At 36.3% G+C, this 20,126-nt stretch overlaps 1 protein-coding gene across 5 annotated transcripts in view; it reads left to right on the top strand.

The window, feature by feature from the left end:
- Nucleotides 1–20,126, top strand: part of ZCCHC7 (zinc finger CCHC-type containing 7) — a 242,032-nt gene that overhangs the window by 186,788 nt on the left and 35,118 nt on the right. For all 5 annotated transcript variants that reach the window (XM_058523575.1, XM_058523579.1, XM_058523578.1 and 2 more), the window contains 3 exons: nt 1,258–1,301; nt 2,820–2,945; nt 3,885–4,055. In XM_058523575.1, the coding sequence (XP_058379558.1) occupies nt 1,258–1,301; nt 2,820–2,945; nt 3,885–4,055 (341 nt within the window). The remainder of the gene's footprint in view (nt 1–1,257; nt 1,302–2,819; nt 2,946–3,884; nt 4,056–20,126) is intronic.

Below are 20,126 nucleotides of genomic sequence, written 5' to 3'. Positions count from 1 at the left end.
CTTGGTTTTCTTAGTAAAAGTATTTTATTTTAAAATGTATCTCTAGACACTTACTTCTGGTAGGCCTGGGAAAATGTAGATTACTTCATTTCTCTTCAAAATTCTTTTCTAAGAAAAGAGTCAAGCTCGAATTGTGTTTTTGAGATAGAGAAGAGGAGCAGATAGGAGGAAGGAGGAAATCTTAACTTTACTTTGCGGGGAGAAAAACATCTTTCAGTTCTTTGTTGACATCTTAGCTTCTGCATTAGTAATATGTCCCTTCCTCCTTGGCCGTGAGTGCACCAGAGGAATAGCAGCCGTTTGCAGGTTTGTAAAGGGGCCGTGCAAAGAGAAGAAAACAGCTGATTAAAAAAACATAGGGTTTTTACAGTTTTATTTTTAGATCCATCAGTGGCCTCTGGATATTTGGCCTCTTTTTTGCTCTTTTATTTCACTATTTTTGATGTTATAAAATACAGTGCTAAATCCTGGCCCTAATTGTGAGATTGTATGTATTCAAAGTCCAATTTTTTTTAATGTTATAATGAAAGTTAACTACAAGGGGAAGCTAGTGGACAAAGTTAATACTGATATTAGGGGGAAATAGCTTTCCTCTACCAACTTAGGTCCAAATGGTGGGGGGCCTGCGAATTCACTGACAATAGAGACATTACAAGGAGAAAAGACCAAGTGTGGGAGCACTCAGTACTAAGTCACCAAATAGCAAAGGTAAAGGGTCGGATACCACTTGGACAGGGGATGGAAGGTTCTGATAATGCTTGTTCACACAGTTTTCTTGGAATGTCCTGGTACCCAAGGTCAGTCACTTCCCTGACTGGAGGCCTCTGGGGGAGGCGGGGGAAGGTTGTGGCAGCTGACTCATAAAACTCTGCTTTAGTCAGGTAAGTTCAGATAAGATTTCTTTCTGCATCTACTGTGGGTTTTTGGTCCCTTCACTGATTTTTTTATATTTGTTTCTAGTTTGATGGTTTTCAAAGCATTTTCCCGTATCTCATTGATTCTCAGTATTTTTTAGGTAGACAGGGCAAATACTGTTATTCTCATTTCATAGGTAAGGAAACTGAGGTTAAGAGAGGTTAAGTATTTGTTCAGAGTCACACAAGTAATAATGGAGCTAAGCTAAGAGGTTAAGGTATTTACAGTTCTCACTATACCCTTGGGGTCCAATTTGAGAACCAACAAATTGAATAATCTCTTTTCAATCCGTGAGTGCTTTAAAAGGTGTCAAGATTGAGTAACATTTTATTTGTCTTGTAGGAGAAGATGGTGTAAACTGGTTCATCAGTGACAAAGATGTTGAGGTAAATCAAATTTTTTTTGAAGTTATGAATAACAGATTAATTTTTTTTATTTGTAGTTTTCTTTCACTTCATTATGATAACTTAATAAACTTTTTTAAAATAGCAGTGGTCCGAATATCTTGTTAGAAAAAGTTTGATTTTAGTATATGGGTGATTGAATTTTTCAGAAGCACGTTTCAGCCTTGATTTTTGTCAGTCAATTAATTGCCGTAATGATCAGTCCTCTTTCCCTTCTGTTTCTTCTCTGCCATGGTGAGTCCTCTCACCCCATATTGCCTGGTACCTCTGAAGATCAACACCGGAAATAACTGCTTCTTCGGTGTAAGGAAATGGTTAGTCTATATTTAGGATGTGGCAGGTGTTTGTCTTTGTCAATTATTAGCCTTAATTGTGGCAGATGGCTAGAAAAGAGAATAATTTCACAACTTGGTAGGAGAAAAGTTTTAAGAGATAATTACATTGTATCTATTTGGGGCCTAACTTGGCGAATTCAGCAGAATAACAAGTAAAAGGTGAAAGCTTTTTCAAAGGTGGAATTCTACCAAACAAAAGCGTGGTTGATATTTACATGTTCCTCTTTATATTCCATATGGTATGCTTCGCTGATATTCTCTTGCAAGATACTAGATTTTGGCTAGAATATGGGACAGCTAGAATTGGGTCGCAGTAGGCAGACTGGATCTTAAAAGGACTCTAGTATAAGGAAATTATCTCATTCTCTCTTAGAAATTATAATCCAGTTTGTGGGTAGTAATCCTGGGCTGTTCAAAAGAAGGAATGTATTCAGTAGCTATGTGGTTTTATAACTTTATAAAAGACAAAAATCATAAAAAACACCATCCCCAAACAAAAAATTTAAGCAGAGTTCTCATTCAGAAAAATATAGTGTACATTCAGATATAGAAATCAGCAGTATCTTTGACTCTGAATGCCACTGGAATGTCTAAATGATACATGTCAGTACCCCTTGCAGACTTGAACTGTAAGTAGAGAAAGATAGAAAGGAAAAGGAACCATGTGGGGCTGGCCCTGTGGCATAGTGGTTAAGTGCGTGCGCTCCGCTTCAGCGGCCTGGGGTTCGGATCCTGGGCGCGCACCGATGCACCGCTTGTCAAGCCAAGCTGTGGCAGCGTCCCGTGTAAAGTGGAGGAAGATGGGCTCAGATGTTAGCTCAGGGCCAGTCTTCCTCACAAAATAAATAAATAAATAAAGCCATTAAAAAAAAAAAAAAGAAAGGAACCATGTGGAGAGGTGTAAAAGAATGGAGGGCAGGGGAGTCAAAAAGTAGAGTTATCGTCACGGCACCTTCTTTTAAGTTTTTCTCACTCCTTTTAAGAGAACACAAAGTTTCCTGTTGCTGGGTTCTAAACTGAACAGACTCTGTTAATTCTCGTGCCTCATTGAGGTGTGATGTTTCTTTACTCACTGATAGTTGTCTTTTAAAAGAAGGGTAAACGGTTTTTGTTAAGCAGAGTGAAATAATTTTTTTTTAATTCTTGATTTTTTTTTTTCCCTTAGGCCCAGATAGGTAATAATAGATCATCTGGAAGATGGACCCACCGATACTATTCAGCCAACAAAAATGTTACCTGTAGAAATTGTGACAGATGTGGCCATTTGTCAAAAAACTGCCCCTTTCCACAAGTACGTGAAATGTGTAATGTTTCTTTCCACATTGTTAAAATCAAAATCTTAGGGTTGGAACCCTGAAACCTTAGAATTCAAATCTTATGTAACATATATGTTAAATTTCATGTAGGTCACAATTTTTTAGAGTAGGGGAAAGAACAATAAATTTAGAGTCAGAAAAAACCTGGAATCAATTTCGGCTTCCCACTGCTAGTTGTATGACCTTAGGCAAATCATTTTACCCTCTATGCCTCTGTTTTCTTGTCTATAAAATGAGAAGATTGAATCAGATGATTCTTGAGACCCTTTTCACTTCTAAACCTTCTACTTTAGGAGACAGCTTATTTCATTGTGAGATAATTTTCATTGTTAGAAAATTATGATTTTAGGCATTTATAAATGTTTATTGATGTAAATTATGTTAAACATACAACAACCTTTGAAATAACCAGAACTAAAGCTCTTAGACATTTCCTGACACATAGTAAGGCCTTAACAAACATTCCTTCCATTACCTACTCCCTCCTTCAAATGACTGTCTTTCTGATATTTGAGACAGCTCTCGTGTTTCCTGTTTCTCTTTGCTTCTCCAGGCCAAGCAGCCTCTTTCTGTATCTGTTTCTCCTATGACTTAGGAAGATCCTCATCATCCTACTTTTTTTCTCAGACACATTTCCCTCTGTCAATGTTCCTACAAGACAAGGCATAAGAAATAGATGCCAGCTGATAATATGTGCAGACTAAGCCTTTTTGGCAACCACAGGTACTGATAGCTTATGTTAAAGCTCTGATTTCAGACATGTTTGATTTTACAATTATGCTCAAGATTTGACCTTCATTGGGGTCTCAAATTGGAAATAACTTTTTATGGAATTATACAGAAAAAGAAAAATTAATCTTCTACTATTTGAGACTGAAGTATTTTGCTAAAGAGATTTTCTGTTTGCCCCATAGAAAGTCCGCCCCTGCTGCCTCTGCTCCAAGAGAGGACACCTCCAGTATGCTTGTCCAGCCCGCTTCTGCTTAGACTGCTCTTTACCTATGTCTTCCACTCACAGATGTCTTGAAAGACCTTCCTGGAGAAAGCGATGTGACCGATGTGATATGATAGGCCACTATGCTGATGTGAGTATCCTGCACATAACTAAGTTGTCAGGCTTTGGCGACAATGTGCCAATTTGTAACTATCAGTCAGCCTACCTAAAAGAATGTTTAGTGTACTGTGTATAATGATAGTCATGTCCTTTTGGCCACTGATCTTATAAAGCAGTGCTCTAATATCTCAGGATAGGGATCCTACTGAATGGTTCATCAGGAGGCAGCATTAACAAATATTGTAAACCCATGCTAGCCCCTTTTGCTTAAAGTGCTTGCCAAGTAAAGGTTGAAATTAAAGAGGTTTGTAATAAATAACATGTAAAACTTATGTAACTATTCATGCATATTTAGATGAAAATATATACAGACTTAGCAGTTGTAGAGAAAGGTCTGTATGAAGCCTGGTTGGATGCTGCTCATTGATGGCTTTTGCTGGTATAATAGTCTAAGGCTAGAAAGACAAGCCACCAATACTTTAAATCTGCTTATCTTAGCTCTTGCTTTAGATGTAAAAAAACAAAAGTAGTTTAGAAGACATTTCAGTTGCTTGTAGCACAGTAAATCTGAGCACATTGTTGTTTTGGACATTGTTTTGCATCATATTGTAAATTTCTGTGGGGTTTTAGTCACAATTTCAGAGACCAGAAGGGCTATAGAAGTAAGCATTTAAAAAAAAGTAAGAGTCTTCCCCTTTAATTTTTACTTCCCAAAGATGTAATACAAAGCACATTTTTAAAATTTTATTTATGTTAAAGTGTACCTATAACTTTTTGCTCAAAAAATTAACATGGCTTTCTGTTGAGATGAATTTCAGATTAAAACAAGCTAGAATATAAATGTTTGGTATATGTGTTTCTCATGTAAATAACAATTATTGATTAATTTTTAAGGAGTCTTTTTAAACAAATAAACCTAGAGTCACTGTCCAACAACTTGATTTTTTTCCACTTAATTCTTTGTGAATGTGTCTCCATATCAGCTCATAAAGATCTACCTTTCTAATGGCTAACTTTTATTCTGTTGTGTGGATATATCAATTTGTCCAGTCAATTCTCTACTAATAGATTTAGATTTATATTGTTACTCATGTTTTTAAGCAAACAATGGTGCAGTAAACATCTTTATATATATCTGCATACATATAAGAGTATTTTGGTAAGTCAAATTCTAAATAGAATTTGTAATTAAAGGATACATACATTTATGTCTAGATAAATATTGTCAAATTGCTCTTCTAAAAGATTGTCCCAGTGTATCCACCTGCTAGCAGTGTTTGAGTGTTCTCAATGCTGACTATAATTGATCTTTAAAAATTTTGGCCAATCAGATATGGAGAAAATGATATCTTATTGTTTTCATTTGTATTTCTTAGGCCACTGGTGACATTGAATATGATTCTTTAGACTAGAAATAGAGATAGAAGTTGTCATTTCATTCCAAAGTAATTTAAACTGATTTTTCAGTATTTACTAAATCTTAGAAATGGTAAATCCTAAGTTGTCTTAGTTTTATACTACTATTGTTCTCTGCAGTAAGTTGTCAATTAAAACTTTCTAAGCAAGATTTTCTAGTTTGGAAGTTATGTTTAGTAGCATATTTTTTTACTCCTTTGATCCAAAGAGCTCTTACAAAGATGGTCTTATTTGCCTGTGATAACAGAAGGGGCTCAGACACTATTATGAATAGTTTTTTTTAAAATGAGAAACTGTAGTGCAGAACAGTTAAGACTAATTTGTAAAAGGTTATATAATCAGCTGTGAATTAAATCTTTAGCCCATTCTGCTTAACTTCCTAATTTTGGCCTCTAATGTATGTTATACTCTTTATCTAAAATGGCCTTGAGGATTAATAACCCCAGTAAATGTAAGTTTTTATGATAGGGTTGGGCTATGGCTGACTTTAGAGAAGGCAGCGGTGTTTCCCTTAAATCTACCAAGATCTATTGCTGGAGTTTTTTGGTGATTACATGGTGAAGGTTTTGCACACTAATTGATCTGTTTCCAGCCTGTTCAACTGCTATAGGATTCCCATGGAGCCCAATCAAACCTGGGCCCCACTGACTCCTTCGGAAGAGGCTTATAGTCCTTCCACCTTCCAGAAGCTCTTCATGAAGATTCACTTGGAAACAGTGTCGTTCTGGCCCCAGCTTATTGGAACTATTCAGCCAGTCCCATACATGCTTTAAATCTGTCTTGAGACCTGGGCCTCCACAGAAAGTATTGTTTTCCCTGCAATCCTCTCAAATACTTGCTGCTCATTCTTTCTTGACCCACATACCTCTGAATTTGATTGATTGGGATCAACTTCTTTCTCACTTGCTGTGACAGCTTCTAAATCATTACTCCTCCCTCTTTGTGTAGATATCTTTGGCTTATTAAAGGCTCATACCCTCTGACCATACTGTTCTCTACACTTCTTTGTTATTTTTATCTTCCCACCTACTGGACTTTCTGCTTATTCACAGAGGATTTCTGAAGCCCTGGGTGACTATAGATGCCCTAACCTCTTATGAATTAAGGAGATCAGGAAACTTCTATTTTTGCTTTATATATCACTAGAGCCATACCACAATCTCTGTGATGCCAGACTATCAGTTGTATTTGCAAAGAGAATTTGTAATGAAAACTGATGAGTCGTATTCATATTCTTGCTTTAATGAAAGACTCTTTCCTGAACTCTGCTTGGAAAGTGCCTCATTTGTTAACTACTGTGTAAAAGTATTTGGTTGAAATTCCAGGGTTTTACAATGTAAAGATTAGAAAGATGGCTCAAGGCCTACGAAAGTCAGTCTGCGTCATTGGTGTCTTCCAAAGGAAGAGAATCTGGAGTGTGGAAGGAATCCTAATTTTGAATCTGCCACAAATTCTCTCCTCTTGCCAAGAATTTTTAAATATACAGAGAATTTTAAAGTGTGTGCACATTTATTTTGCATACATAGTTCCATTCTGTGAGATATATCTGACATTTCCAAGATAATAATAGCTATAGTTCATTGAGTCCTTACAGTGTTTTAAGCCCTGTGCTAAGTGCATTCCCTACCAGGGGAGGGAGTGCTTTGTTCATTGCTTACCCTCAGCACATAGTAGGTGCCCAGTAGATGTTTGTGATTGCCTCAGAGTCATTTATGTAATCCTCACAACCACCACATGAGATAGATACAGTTTGTTACTCCCATTTTACAAAGGAGAAAACTGAGACATTGTAAGGTTAAGCTTTGCCCAAGGTCTCAAAGTTAAAATGACACTATACTTCATGAATGTACATGGAGAAGGCTCCCTTACTGCCATTCTAGGAGCTGTCATTTTAACTCCTACTCAGAGGATCTCTCAAGTTTCTGTCTTAAACGTGAAGATATTATAGATCTAATAAGCAAATTTGATAACAAACTCATGATATTTAAAATATCGATATATCATAAAACAGATGGAGAAAAGTATTTTCCAAATAAAAATAAATGATAGTTTGGGGCCGGCCTGGTGGCACAGTGGTTAGGTTTGTGCGCTCTACTTTGGTGGTTCCGGGGTGCGGATCCCAGGTGCAGGCCTACACCGCTCATCAAGCCATGCTGTGGCGGCGACCCACTACAAAATAGAGGAAGATTGCCACAGATCTTAGCTCAGGGCCAATGTTCCTCACCAAAAAAAAAAAAAAAAAAAAAGATAGTTTAAATTGTCAGCTCTTTCAAGAGGATCAGCAAAGCAGCATAGAATGTTGGTTTGCAGCCACAGAACCAAGTCTGTGATACCATAGAACTAGGGTGCTCACAAGAGACCATCCCAGTCTCAGCAGTCTTTATTAATTCTTGAGATTATCACCCTTTTCCACTAAAGCATAATGACTGAGTTAGTCAGCATCAGAATTAATTGAAACCCAAATCTCCTAAATTTTCTCCCTTTCTTCAGCAGTTTTTTCTCAAATTGCCTGCTCAGTCCTCTACCCCAGCCATGCTAAATAACTCCTTTAATTTAACCATCATGCGTAAGAATAAAATGCTATCCTCTTGTGGGGAGCTTAGCCCTTGAGTCACTCCTTTAAGTCAGATTTTTAAATATAGTGGGAAAAAATAATTCATAGGGCATATTTCACTTGATTCCTTTCTTTAAATACTTGATACTATTAAAAAATGTTCTCTTAAATATCAACTGTATACTAAAATATTTTTAGCAACTCAAAAATTTATTTTAAAAATGAGAACTCTGTATAGGCTTTTGCAAAGACATTAGTGCTTAGTGAATGTTTCTTCAATAAATATATACATAAAATTGAAAACTGATATCTTTTAGTTTAATTTTAGTGATCTTTTTTTAAAGTTTAGTTTAATCTTGGGGATTTCCAGCAGGAAATGTAAAGTACCTAGTACAAATGTCTTCTAGTTATCATTTCATACTTGTTATATATAGAATGAACAGTTACTGGAATATTGTTTTTGTCCAGGTACTTATTTAAGAAAAGGACATTTATTTTATCTTTAGTCTACTCCAAAGAGCATAGAATAGTGTTGATATGCCTTCCACCTTTTATCCTTTCCACAGTCTTATTGAGATATTACTGGCCAGAAATAAGACTGGCTAACACACAATTATTAAGCTGAATAACTGACCCAAGATTTGAATTAAAGACTTCCTTAACTCAAATATTTTGTTTTGTGTAATAATGATTAGATCTACTTTTGTTCAAAAGAATCTCCACTGTTCCACCACCCACTTTCTACATTTGTTTATCAAAAATTTGCTGGTTGCCTACCATATGCTAGACAATATTCCAAGTACTAAAGAAATAAAGATGAATAAGACATGATCCCTGCCTTTGAAGAGCTCAGAGTAGAATAAGAAAGGCAGACGTGTAAAAGAATAATGTAAAAAGTGATGTGTTGGAGGTACGTCAGGCTGGTGAGAATTAAATGAGAAAGTACTGTATCAGAAGACTAAGTTTGGTCTCTTGCAAATAGTAGATACCTGGAAAGTGTAGAAATTGACATCGACCCTAGGAGGGAACCAAGTAACTGTGCCTGGAATAACATGTTACTTGTCTTTGGAAATATCAGCTACAGGGTGATGCATAGGAACTCCGGTCCAGGCTAAGTGAGTTTTCCTGTAATCATAGGGACTTGAAACATATAGGAGTCAGTATTTTCTGAGCACTTCTTTGCTTGGCTACCTGCTCTTACATTTGAAGACAGGGCAGACTGAGGAGGGAAATCTCTAGCCATTCCAGAACTGTTTCTCCTTTCTGACTCTGTATCTCTTCCACTCATGGAAAGCCACTTTTCTGTTGTATCACAATTTAATATGTTGTTTTAACCCTGGAATGAATGATTCACAGCATAATCCAGAATCTGACCACTTCTCATCATTTCTGCCACTAATACCCTGGCAAAAACCATGAGCGTCTACTGCCTGGATTATTCTAATAGCTTCCTAAACAGTTTTCCTGCTTCCTTGCTCCTTTATAGCCTGTTTTCAGTAGGTGGCGAGAGTAATCCTTTTCAAACATAACCCAGATTACATCAGTCCTATATTCAAATCTTCAAATATGACTGCACGTCTCTCAGAGTTAAAGCTAGAATCCTTACAGTCACCAACAAGGCCGTATGAGATCTAGCTTCTTGACCACATCTCCATAGTAATCCTGGTGCTTGCTCCACCAGGGCTCCTTGCTGTTCCTTGAAAGACCAGACATGCTCGTGCGTCTACCTGCTGTTCCCTTTGCTGAGAATGCTCTTCCCCCAGGTATCCACAGTGATTCACTCACTCATCTTTATGTCTCTGCTCAAATGTCCCCTTCTTAGAGAGGGCTTCCCTGACCACCCTAATTAAAATAAATTTCCACACCTCCAGCATTCCCGGCCCTTCTTCCCTGCTTTGTCTCTCTCCATAACACTTATATTTTACATTCTATATATTTTTCAGTCTCCCCTGATTAGAATGTAAACCCCATGTCTGTTTTCAGACACATTCACTAGTATTGTCTCCAGCTTCTGGAACAATGCCTCACCCATATAAGAGCTCAATAGGATTATTGAATAAGCAAATGATTGAATTAGGGACAGTAGACCCCACTTACCTACCCACCCTCCAGTCAAATGCTTCTGAAAGTTGTCAAATCCTGCACATCAATGAACAGGCTGGGACATTTCTCAACTTGACTCATTAAGAGGTAGATATCTCCCAGTAATATTTAAAATGACGTTTCGACAGACTTTTCAAAAGCTGTAATACCTAACTATGCATCAAATAAAATGAAATTTCTAAGGCAAAGGAAATTCTTTTCCATGTTTCCCTCCCGCTATCTTTAGTAACCAATTCTAGTTTTTTTTAAACAAAATTTCCATTGCTTTCAAATGATTTTCTTCAGTATCTCCATTTTAAACTAGTACCACAGGTATTGATACAGTCCTGTGTATTTGGGCTATCAACTGTCAGCTTTCATATGGAAAAGTCTCGTCTGTCACTTGATGATGGAATATACTGTACCATCTTCTTCAAGGGCTTGAAAGGACAAATTTGAGAAAAGAAAAAATAATACTAAGTTTCTGAAAACCTTTTACAATTGAAATAATTATAGACAAACTGGTTTTCCTGCTGAACTTAGTTGTCAAGGCAAACCACTGGCTTACATTCAGATCCACTTAAGAAATTGAAAATGCCTAAATAAGAGTAGATGAGTAAAAAGTAAGTGTAGTAAATGTGCCCCCCCCAAAAAAAAAAAACTTGGAAAAGTTTTTCGCTTTACAAGGTACCACAAAATAATTTAGATATATAAAAGCACAGTGCTGGGCCGGCCCCATGGCTTAGCGGTTAAGTGCGCGCACTCTGCTGCTGGTGGTCCGGGTTCAGATCCCGGGCGTGCACCGACGCACCGCTTCTCCGGACATGCTGAGGCCGTGTCCCACATACAGCAACTAGAAGGATGTGCAGCTATGACACACAACTATCTACTGGGGCTTTGGGGGAAAAAAAAAAAAGACATGCATTTAAAAAAATAATAATAATAATAAAAAATAATAAAAGCACAGTGCTGAGGAAGGAAGGGAATAATTTTGAAGATAAAAGATCATTTCTGAGAAAACTAAAATATCAGAAGTCATTTACTATAATAGATTGATATATATGTCCAGATAAATAGTCGTCTGCTGACACCTGAACATTGCACCTGCTTTTGAGAATAAAGAGAAGAAAATCAGACTTAGGTTAGATATACTTTGTTGCTCTCACTTTTCACAGCATATTAATGTTGTTTAAACATAATGTTGGAGCAAGGGGTCTTGGCTGTGATTGATTGATTTGCTTAGTAAAAAATAATTATTGAATAGGCTTATAAAATGCTTATTTCCCTGAGAGAACAGAATTAACCAAGGAAAGTAAGCAGATTTCTGTGCTTAGAGGTCTCTTACCCTCTTGGTGGGTGTATGCAAAACTTATGATAATGTTAGTGACAATTCATGTGTGTTCATTGTTCAGGGAGTAAATCCCAGAATTAGTAATTAATAATTCATTGGAACTGCTCCAGAACCATCTAATAAATGAATATCTGAAACTTTTCATGGCTAGAAATATGTGTAACCTCATGGAAATAACTTTAGCAGGTAAAAATGTCTACATTTTTAACTGAAGGTACGTAATTTAGTGCAAAGTTTGAGGGAGAAACCAGTCCTTACTTTGAAATTCTACTGAATGGTATCCTTTCTAGTCATCTCTGACTGACCTGATGAATTCCCCCAGTCTCTCCAACTCTCCCTATAGCTCATGCCTCATTGCCTAGTATTAGTCGCTTTCAGTAGACCTGGCAGATTGAGAGCAGGTTTGCTTATTCTTTATAGAAGCTATAAGAATAAGTTTGTAGAGGATGGAAATGGTTCTCTTTCTGCAGACCCCTAACTTCCACCAAAGGAGGGGAAAGATTATCCTCTTATAGTCTACCCACCAAAATTGACAGCTCTGAAAATGAAAGGATAAATAAACTTCAGTTTTTCTTTGAGAATTTGATGGGGTTGGGAATGGGCTTACTCTTCAGTGCAGTCCCGTTGGGAAGACATGAGTCTGATGAATAGAGCAGCAGGCCACTGGGAATTTTGTTAAATTTCAAACTCATTATACCCCTCACTTCTTTTTTTAATCCAGGTATAAAAGCCCATGTAGACTTGAACTTGACTATTAGATCCAATAATAAGGACAAATTCTGGGACATAGTTATCTAAGCTATGAATTTGAGGAGTGAAATTAAGGAAGTCAGATCCTTATTAACACCTGGAAGGCTAAAAGTTTTATTTACTAAGCATTATAGACTAAGGTCCACTCCTCTGAACTTTATAAATCGCATACAGTTTTCTGACTGGGTTTTGATAATCTCCCTCAAATTGTACATAGTGAAGGAAAATACAGCCGCTGGGAAAGATTTTCAACCTGTAAAAGTATTCAAAGACTTAATTACGGACATCTATCTTTGCCAGTTTACTCATCTTAAAAAAAAAAACTCTCTTTTCTTTAATTATATACTAATTAAATTAATTGGGTATTCCATTTGAAAGGTACACATATTGCCTCTTGAAAATTTACAGATATCTGTAGAATGATTCTATTTCAGTAAAAAATAAAATGAGCTCTGTATAACCTATAGATATGCTTGCATATATATATTTATGAACAAAGGTAAAGGGGTAGATGATACATACCAGGCTGTCAGGCTGCCAACACTGGGTTTCCTCAGCAGACTGAATGGATTGGAAGAGGGCTGGGAGACTTGGTTAGCTTTGCCTTGATTCATCTTTCTATTGTATTGTTTCATTTGTTTAAAAAAGAGAGAGAAAGAGATAATTTCTGCAAAATTTTAGTTTAATAGCAAATGTGATCTTGGTGTGTTGTACAGCCTTCTAATGATTATTGCCTTGATAGAAAAAATAAGAAAAACAATAATAAACTATTTAAGAAGTTCAAGAAGCTGAAGTAAATTATGTAATAAAATATTATGAGCTAATTGAACTTGTAGTTATATAATGTTAAAATAATTCTCTCTCTAATCATAAATACTAAAAGAAAAGTATACACCCTAAGAACACTAATCATTGCAGTTGGGGGAGTTTCAGATATGTAGGAAGACATGACTCAATTTTTAAATTAATTACCTCATCAAGTGTTATTGTTAACTTCATTTTTTCCTTAGCCGGGGATCTTTTAGACAGGAATCAGTAATGAAATAAGCTGCATTGTCTCAATATTAAACCCTTCTCTCTCTCTTCATCACCTCCACTACCTTACCTGGTTTAGGGATGCTTGTACAGAACCTTTACCTTGATATATTTATAAGAATCTGGGACAACAGCAATGGTCTTTTAATGGAATGGATAATAATTTTCAGTGGGATAAAACATCCCTACTTTGCAGATCTATAATTAAAGCTCCTTCCTTGTTCCTCACAAACAAACCAGACCTCTGATAGAGAAAACTAAAACTTGATCAAATCTAAACTTTTCCATGAATGAATTAATCAGAGATGTATGCAGTCCTTGGCAGATACCACCTCAGTTCCCAATACTAGCAAGATTCACATAAGCCTCCCTTTTTTTTTTTTTAGGATGAACCAATAGAAAAAAGTTATAGGCATATGTGAAGAATTGGTAGATTAAAAAGGAATCAGAGGTGACCCCAAATGAAACACACTACTATAGGAAATAGGAGGAAACTTAAGAAAATCCTAATTTGTTCTTCAGTGTGAGTAGAGTAGATAGAGAAGAAGCAATTCAAAGCAAAATGATCAAAGGAAATTCCGATCAAAAGAGCACACACCCAGTATGAGGGAGAAAAAGGCCCACATCTAGACATATGCTAGTGAAATTTCTGAATAACAAACAAACAAAAAATCATACAAACATCCAGACAGAAAAAACATTATACACGCACACATATGAAGTTTGCGTCAGACTTCTCCTGTGCAATACTAAATGCCAGAAGACAGCAGAGAAATCTCTAGAGGTTAGAGCATTCTGAGAAAAATAGATGACACAGCCAAGCTGTTCATTTGTAAATGTATTGGAAAAGTCATTGAATAAAATTAGCAGCAATAAACAGTGAAACCAGGAAAGTGTAGAGTACATGTCTGAATACTTTCTGTTAATCTGTTTTTAAACTTAATTTTAGAAAAAATTCTTAAAAAAAATAATTTAAAAACTATAATAATGTGAATCATAGATAATTCCAATAAAATAAAAATTTATTTGTTTTAATTACAAGAAGAAAAGCCATATAACTTTTAGATTATCAATTTAAAATGAGGCAAAGAAAACTAAACAATATAACAAACAGTAGGAAAAAATGGAAACAGCAAGAATGTATAAAAGACAAAGTATGAGAACAAAAATAGGACCAAATATATCGTTGATTACAATAAATAAATGTATTGGATTTAATGTTCTTATTAGAAAACAAAGACACTAGTTCAGAAACCATAAAGAAAAAGGGAGAACAGATTAACTAAAAAGGAAATATCTGTTCATCCAAAAAGACCTTTAACAAAATTAAATGACAAACCACAACTTGGGAAATATTTTTATAGAATATATGATAGGATAATTATCTGTAATATGTAAAAAGCTCTTACAAATTAATAGAAAGAAAGAAAAAAATGCCTTAATAATGATAATACTCAATGTTAGGGAGGTTGTACTGGGAAAGTACATTTGGATAACCTGTCTGGAGTTCAGTAATGGATGTTTGCAAAAATATAGCCACAAGAATGTTCATCTCAGAGTTGTTTATAATAATGAAAATTAGAAGGACCCAAATATTTAACATTGGGGCTGACTTAAGTAACTTATAATATGTCCCATATAATGGAATACTCTGTAACCATTTAAAAAATGATGTAGAAATAAATATTGAATATAAAGAACTTACTAGTACATTAAATGAAATGTATAAATTACAAAACAGTATATGAAGTATTATTCTGTTTCTATATAAATATACATATTTATATATGTATGTAGATTTGCATAGAAAAAAGTTTGGAATAAAGTATTCCAAAATGTTACTCTAGTTATGTCAAGAATTATAGATGAGGGTTTTTTTAAATCTCTACTGTACTTTATTTTCTATTTTTAGAATGAATATATATTCATTTTATAATTTTTTTACCTTGATATTTAATGTGAAATATTGTAACTGCTGCTTATAAACATTTTAGGAATGGTATAGTCAGTAACCAATCTAAGCCTATATTCTCTCTCTCTCTCTCTCTCTCTTTTTTTTTTTTCCCGTGAGGAAGATCGGCCCTGAGCTAACATCTGCCAATCCTCCTCTTTTTTTGCTGAGGAAGAGTGACCCTGGGCTAACATCCATGCCCATCTTCTCTACTTTATATAGGATGCCGCCACAGCATGGCTTGACAAGCGGTGCGTCGGTGCATGCCCGGGATCCGAACTGGGGAACCCTGGGCCGCCGCAGTGGCGTGCGCACACTTAACCGCTTGCGCCACGGGGCGGCCCCCACTCTCTCTCTTTTTTTTTAGTAGTAAAATTGACTTTTTTTTTCTTTTGGTGTTCAGTTCTAGGAATATGTATAGATTAATGTAAACACCATCACAATCAGGATACAGAACAGTTCCATCACCTCAAAAAACTCCTTTATGCTATCTCTCTATCGTCACACCTTCCCGCCACCTGTAACTTCTGGCAACCATTAATCTGTTCTCCATTACTATAGTTTTGTCTTTTCCATGTAAGTGGAATTACAGCATTGTAAACTTTTGAGACCAGCTTCTTTCATTCACGTAATATCTTAGAGATCCATCTGAGTTGTTGCATGTATCAATAGTTTGTTCCTTTGTAGTATTCCATTGTATGGATATACTACAGTTTGTTTATCCATATAGCCATTGAGGGACATTTGGTTTGTTTACAGTTTTTGGCTATTACAAATAAAGCTGCTATGAATATTTATGTACAGTCTTCTGTGTGAACATAGTTTTCATTTCTCTGGGGTATATTTCCAGGCGGAGATTGCTGGCATATGCTAAGTGTTTAACTTTATAAGAAACTGCCGTATTGTTTTCCAATAATACGGAGTGGCTGTACCATTTTGCATTCCCACCAGCAAAGTGAGAGTTCCAATTGCTCTGTATCCTCACCAGCATTTGATATTGTTGGTATTTTTTATTTAACCATTCTAATAATTGTGTAGTATCTATCTCATTGTGGTTTTAGTTTGCATTTGCCTAATAGCTAACAATGTTGAATATCCTTTCGTGTGCTTATTTGCCATCTTTATCTCCTCTTTGGTGAAATGTCCAGATCCTTTCCCACTTTTTAATCAGAGTATTTATTTTCTGATTGTTGAGTTTTGAGAGTTTTTTCTGTATTTTGGACGTAAGCCTTTTATTGTATATCTGATTTCCATATATTTTTTTCCCAGCTTGTAGCTTGTATTTTTATTCTCTTGACAATTCTTTGGCAGAGCAGAAGTTTTTCAATTTGGTGAAATCCACTTTATCAGTTGTTTCTTTATGAATTATGTTTTTAGTGCCATTTCTAAGAACTCTTTACCCAACTACAGTTAACAGGGATTTTCTCCTGTGTATTCTTCCAAACATTTAATATTCAGATCTATGATCCATTTTGAGTTCATCTTTGTATAAGATGTAAGGTTTAGATCAGGGTTCATTTTGTGTGTGTGTGTGTGAGGAAGATCAGCCCTGTGCTAACATCTGCCAATCCTCCTCTTTTTTTTCCTGAGGAAGACTGGCCCTGGGCTAACATCCGTCCCCATCTTCCTCCACTTTATATGGGACGCCGCCACAGCATGGTTTGCCAAGCGGTGCGTCGGTGCACGCCCAGGATCTGAACTGGCAAACCCCAGGCCGCCGCAGCAGAGCACGTGCACTTAACCACTTGCGTCACCGGGCTGGCCCCGGGTTCATTTTTTTATGTATGGATAATTAATTGTTCAACACCATTTGTTGAAAAGACTGTCCTTTCTCCACTGAATTATTTTTGCATCTTTGCCAAAGATTAAACAGACACATTTGTGTGGAATGATTTCCGGATTCTCTATTCTGTTGCACTGATTTGGGTATCTCTCCCATCACCATTACTGTAGCTTTATAGTGAGCATTAAAATCAGGTAGTGTGATTCCTTAAACTTTGTTCTTGTTTTATAAAATTAGCTATTAGCTAATTAGCTGAATAGCTTTAGCTATTCTGGTTCTTTTCCTTTGCATATAAGTTTTAGAATGAGTTTGTCTATATCTACAAAAAAATCTTGATGGGAATTTGGTTGATATTGCGTTCAGCCTGTAGATCACTATGGGGAGAATTGACTCTCTACTGTTTTGAGTCTTCCAATCCTTGAACATAGTATGTCTCTTCATTTATTTAGATCTTTTAGTTTTTCTTGTCGGAGTTTTGTAGTTTTCACTATATATATTCTCTGCATATTTAGATTTATACCTAAGTATTTCATTTTTCTTGGAACTATAGCAAATGGTATCGTCTTTTAAATTTTGGTTTTCGATTATTTATTGCTTGTATATAGAAAAAAGTTTGGAATGAAATATTCTGAAATGTTTGCAGTAGTTATCTCAGGTGTAGTAGTATAGGTGACTAAATTTTATTTTTTGTTTATTGTTTTTGTTTATTTTTTTGTTGTATTTTCTACTTTTATAATGAATATGCGTTACTTTTATAATATTTAATGTTACTCTTAAAAAAAAGGTGAGCTGCTAACTAAAATTACTATAGTATCAGATAGCACAATTTTGGACCTAAAGGTGATTACTTGTATACCTGACATATCCTGGGTGCTGTAAGATTCTTGGAAGAAGATGAAAAGGAAATTTCCCCAGGAGAATTCCGTGAGAATTGGAGAACTAGAACTGGATGATAGAGCATGATTATAAATAACAGGAGTTTATTGGAGTTGGCTAAGCTGAATTAGGATTACTTTCAGTGCTTTAAACAATTTGCTCTACTACATATTTATTATTTATGATGGACTTTGTGTAATTGATTATAAATAAATAAAGTTCTAAACTCTCATATTAAAATTATTTTACCTTTAGTTTATCTCTTATGAATCTAGTTTAAAACTTCTGATACCTGCTAGTGGGCTTAAGGAAACAGTGCAGTATAGAGCCTTTGAGAACTCATTAACAATTATCTCAGAATGTCAGCACCAATACTGAAGGGACAGTGAAATCAGCTCCTGGCAGTATAATTGAGGGATGTGATCAACATAAAGTTTTAATTGTTGTTGTTCAGGGGATGTTTTGTTTGTTTTTTGAAAAGGGGAGATCTGAGTGTGGTGAAAGTTATAAAAAGAGTTAAAAAGCTAGAGGGCAGAAAATAAGACCTCTCTTCACTGGGTACATAGCTATGTATTCACTACTAAAGTAGCTGGATAGATTCCCAGGATTATATAGGACTCTATCCCTCCAAGATTCTCCTTCTTGATACCCACTTTCCCAGCCTTCAGGTGGTGGATCTCTGGTTACTATGAGAAAGAAAGGCAAGAGGAAAAGGCTAGTAAGGAAGCTGGGCTCATTATTATTGTTTACACGTGGTAGAAAAGGGAATCAAATGAGCTTGAGTAAACTGAAGAAGGGTATTTTGACTTTGAGAATGATGTGGAGTACTTTTGTTTTTCATCAATGATCAATATATTTTAAGATTTTTTTATTCCTAAATTTAACTAAAAAATATGAGATCAGATTTATCTGATCAAATATTCTATGTATTTTTGAACAACTAAAACCGTTACTGAGTACACCTCAGTTGAATATAAAAATAGGTATGTTGCAAATACTAGATGTTCATTGATGTTTCTGAGTTCTTTTGTTTTTCTACAAAGAAGGGGGCACAAGCCGCTGTATCCTAACAAAATCTATATTTTTGATTTGTCATTTTCTTCTGGACTTTTTCTATCTTTATATCAACAGCTCAATTGGGCCGGCCCCGTGGCTTAGCGGTTAAGTGCGGCGCTCCGCTGCTGGCGGCCCGGGTTCGGATCCCGGGCGCGCACCGACGCACCGCTTGTCCGGCCATGCTTAGGCCGCGTCCCACATACAGCAACTAGAAGGATGTGCAACTATGACATACAACTATATACTGGGGCTTTGGGGGGAAAAAAGGAGGAGGATTGGCAATAGATGTTAGCTCAGAGTCGGTCTTCCTCAGCAAAAAGAGGAGGATTAGCATGGATGTTAGCTCAGAGCTGATCTTCCTCACAAAAAAACAACAACAACAAAAAAACAGCTCACTTGAACTGTGAGTGTTTGCTTTCTCTGAGGTTTGGCCACATCCAAGAGTTGACCGTTGGGTAATAGATTTCACTTATTTCAGCTACCTGATTGATGGCAGTTTCCCCATGATCAATTTTTGCATCAGGGGTATGGAGAGTGCCCAATTGACGTCATCATAGAGATAATTAATGCAATTGAGTGCTTGCTGTGTGTCAGGCATTGTTCTAAGGATTTTATACCAATCGACTCTTTAACCGTCACAACAGCCCTTTGGAGAGGTACTGTTATCCCCATTTTATCAATGAGGAAACAGACATGGAGATGTGTAGCTTGCCCAAGGTAGTAAATAGTAGAGCCAGAATTTGAATCCAACCATTTTGGCTCTAGAGTCACTGATTTTAGCCGCTACATTATCATGTTTCATTTTACTGGCTCTCATATCGTTTACCTTTAGCTAACAATAGCAGTTATACTACAAACATTATCAGCTGTTTATAAAATTAACTTGTGTTAGTAGGCTAGAATCACAATCAAGATGTCTCTAGAAAGATTTGTGATTCTCTGTGAATTTTTTTTGTGTGTGTGTAAGGAAGATCAGCTCTGAGCTAACATCCATGCCAGTCCTCCTCTTTTTGCTGAGGAAGACTGGCCCTGGGCTAACATCTGTGCCCATCTTCCTCCACTTTATGTGGGACGCCGCCACAGCATGGCCTGACAAGCGGTGCGTCGGTGCCCAGGATCTGAACCCAGGCCGCCAGCAGCAGGAGCATGCGCACTTAACCGCTATGCCACGGGGCCGGCCCCTCTGTGAATCTTTTTTAATGGAAATATGGTTGCTTAAGGTAACCCAGTGTGTAATATGTGTATGAT

This window comes from Diceros bicornis, chromosome 28 (genome assembly GCF_020826845.1).
Source record: "Diceros bicornis minor isolate mBicDic1 chromosome 28, mDicBic1.mat.cur, whole genome shotgun sequence".
NCBI lineage: Eukaryota > Metazoa > Chordata > Mammalia > Perissodactyla > Rhinocerotidae > Diceros > Diceros bicornis.
Note: the sequence above shows the minus strand (reverse complement) of the source record. Positions and strands in the feature narration are given on the sequence as shown.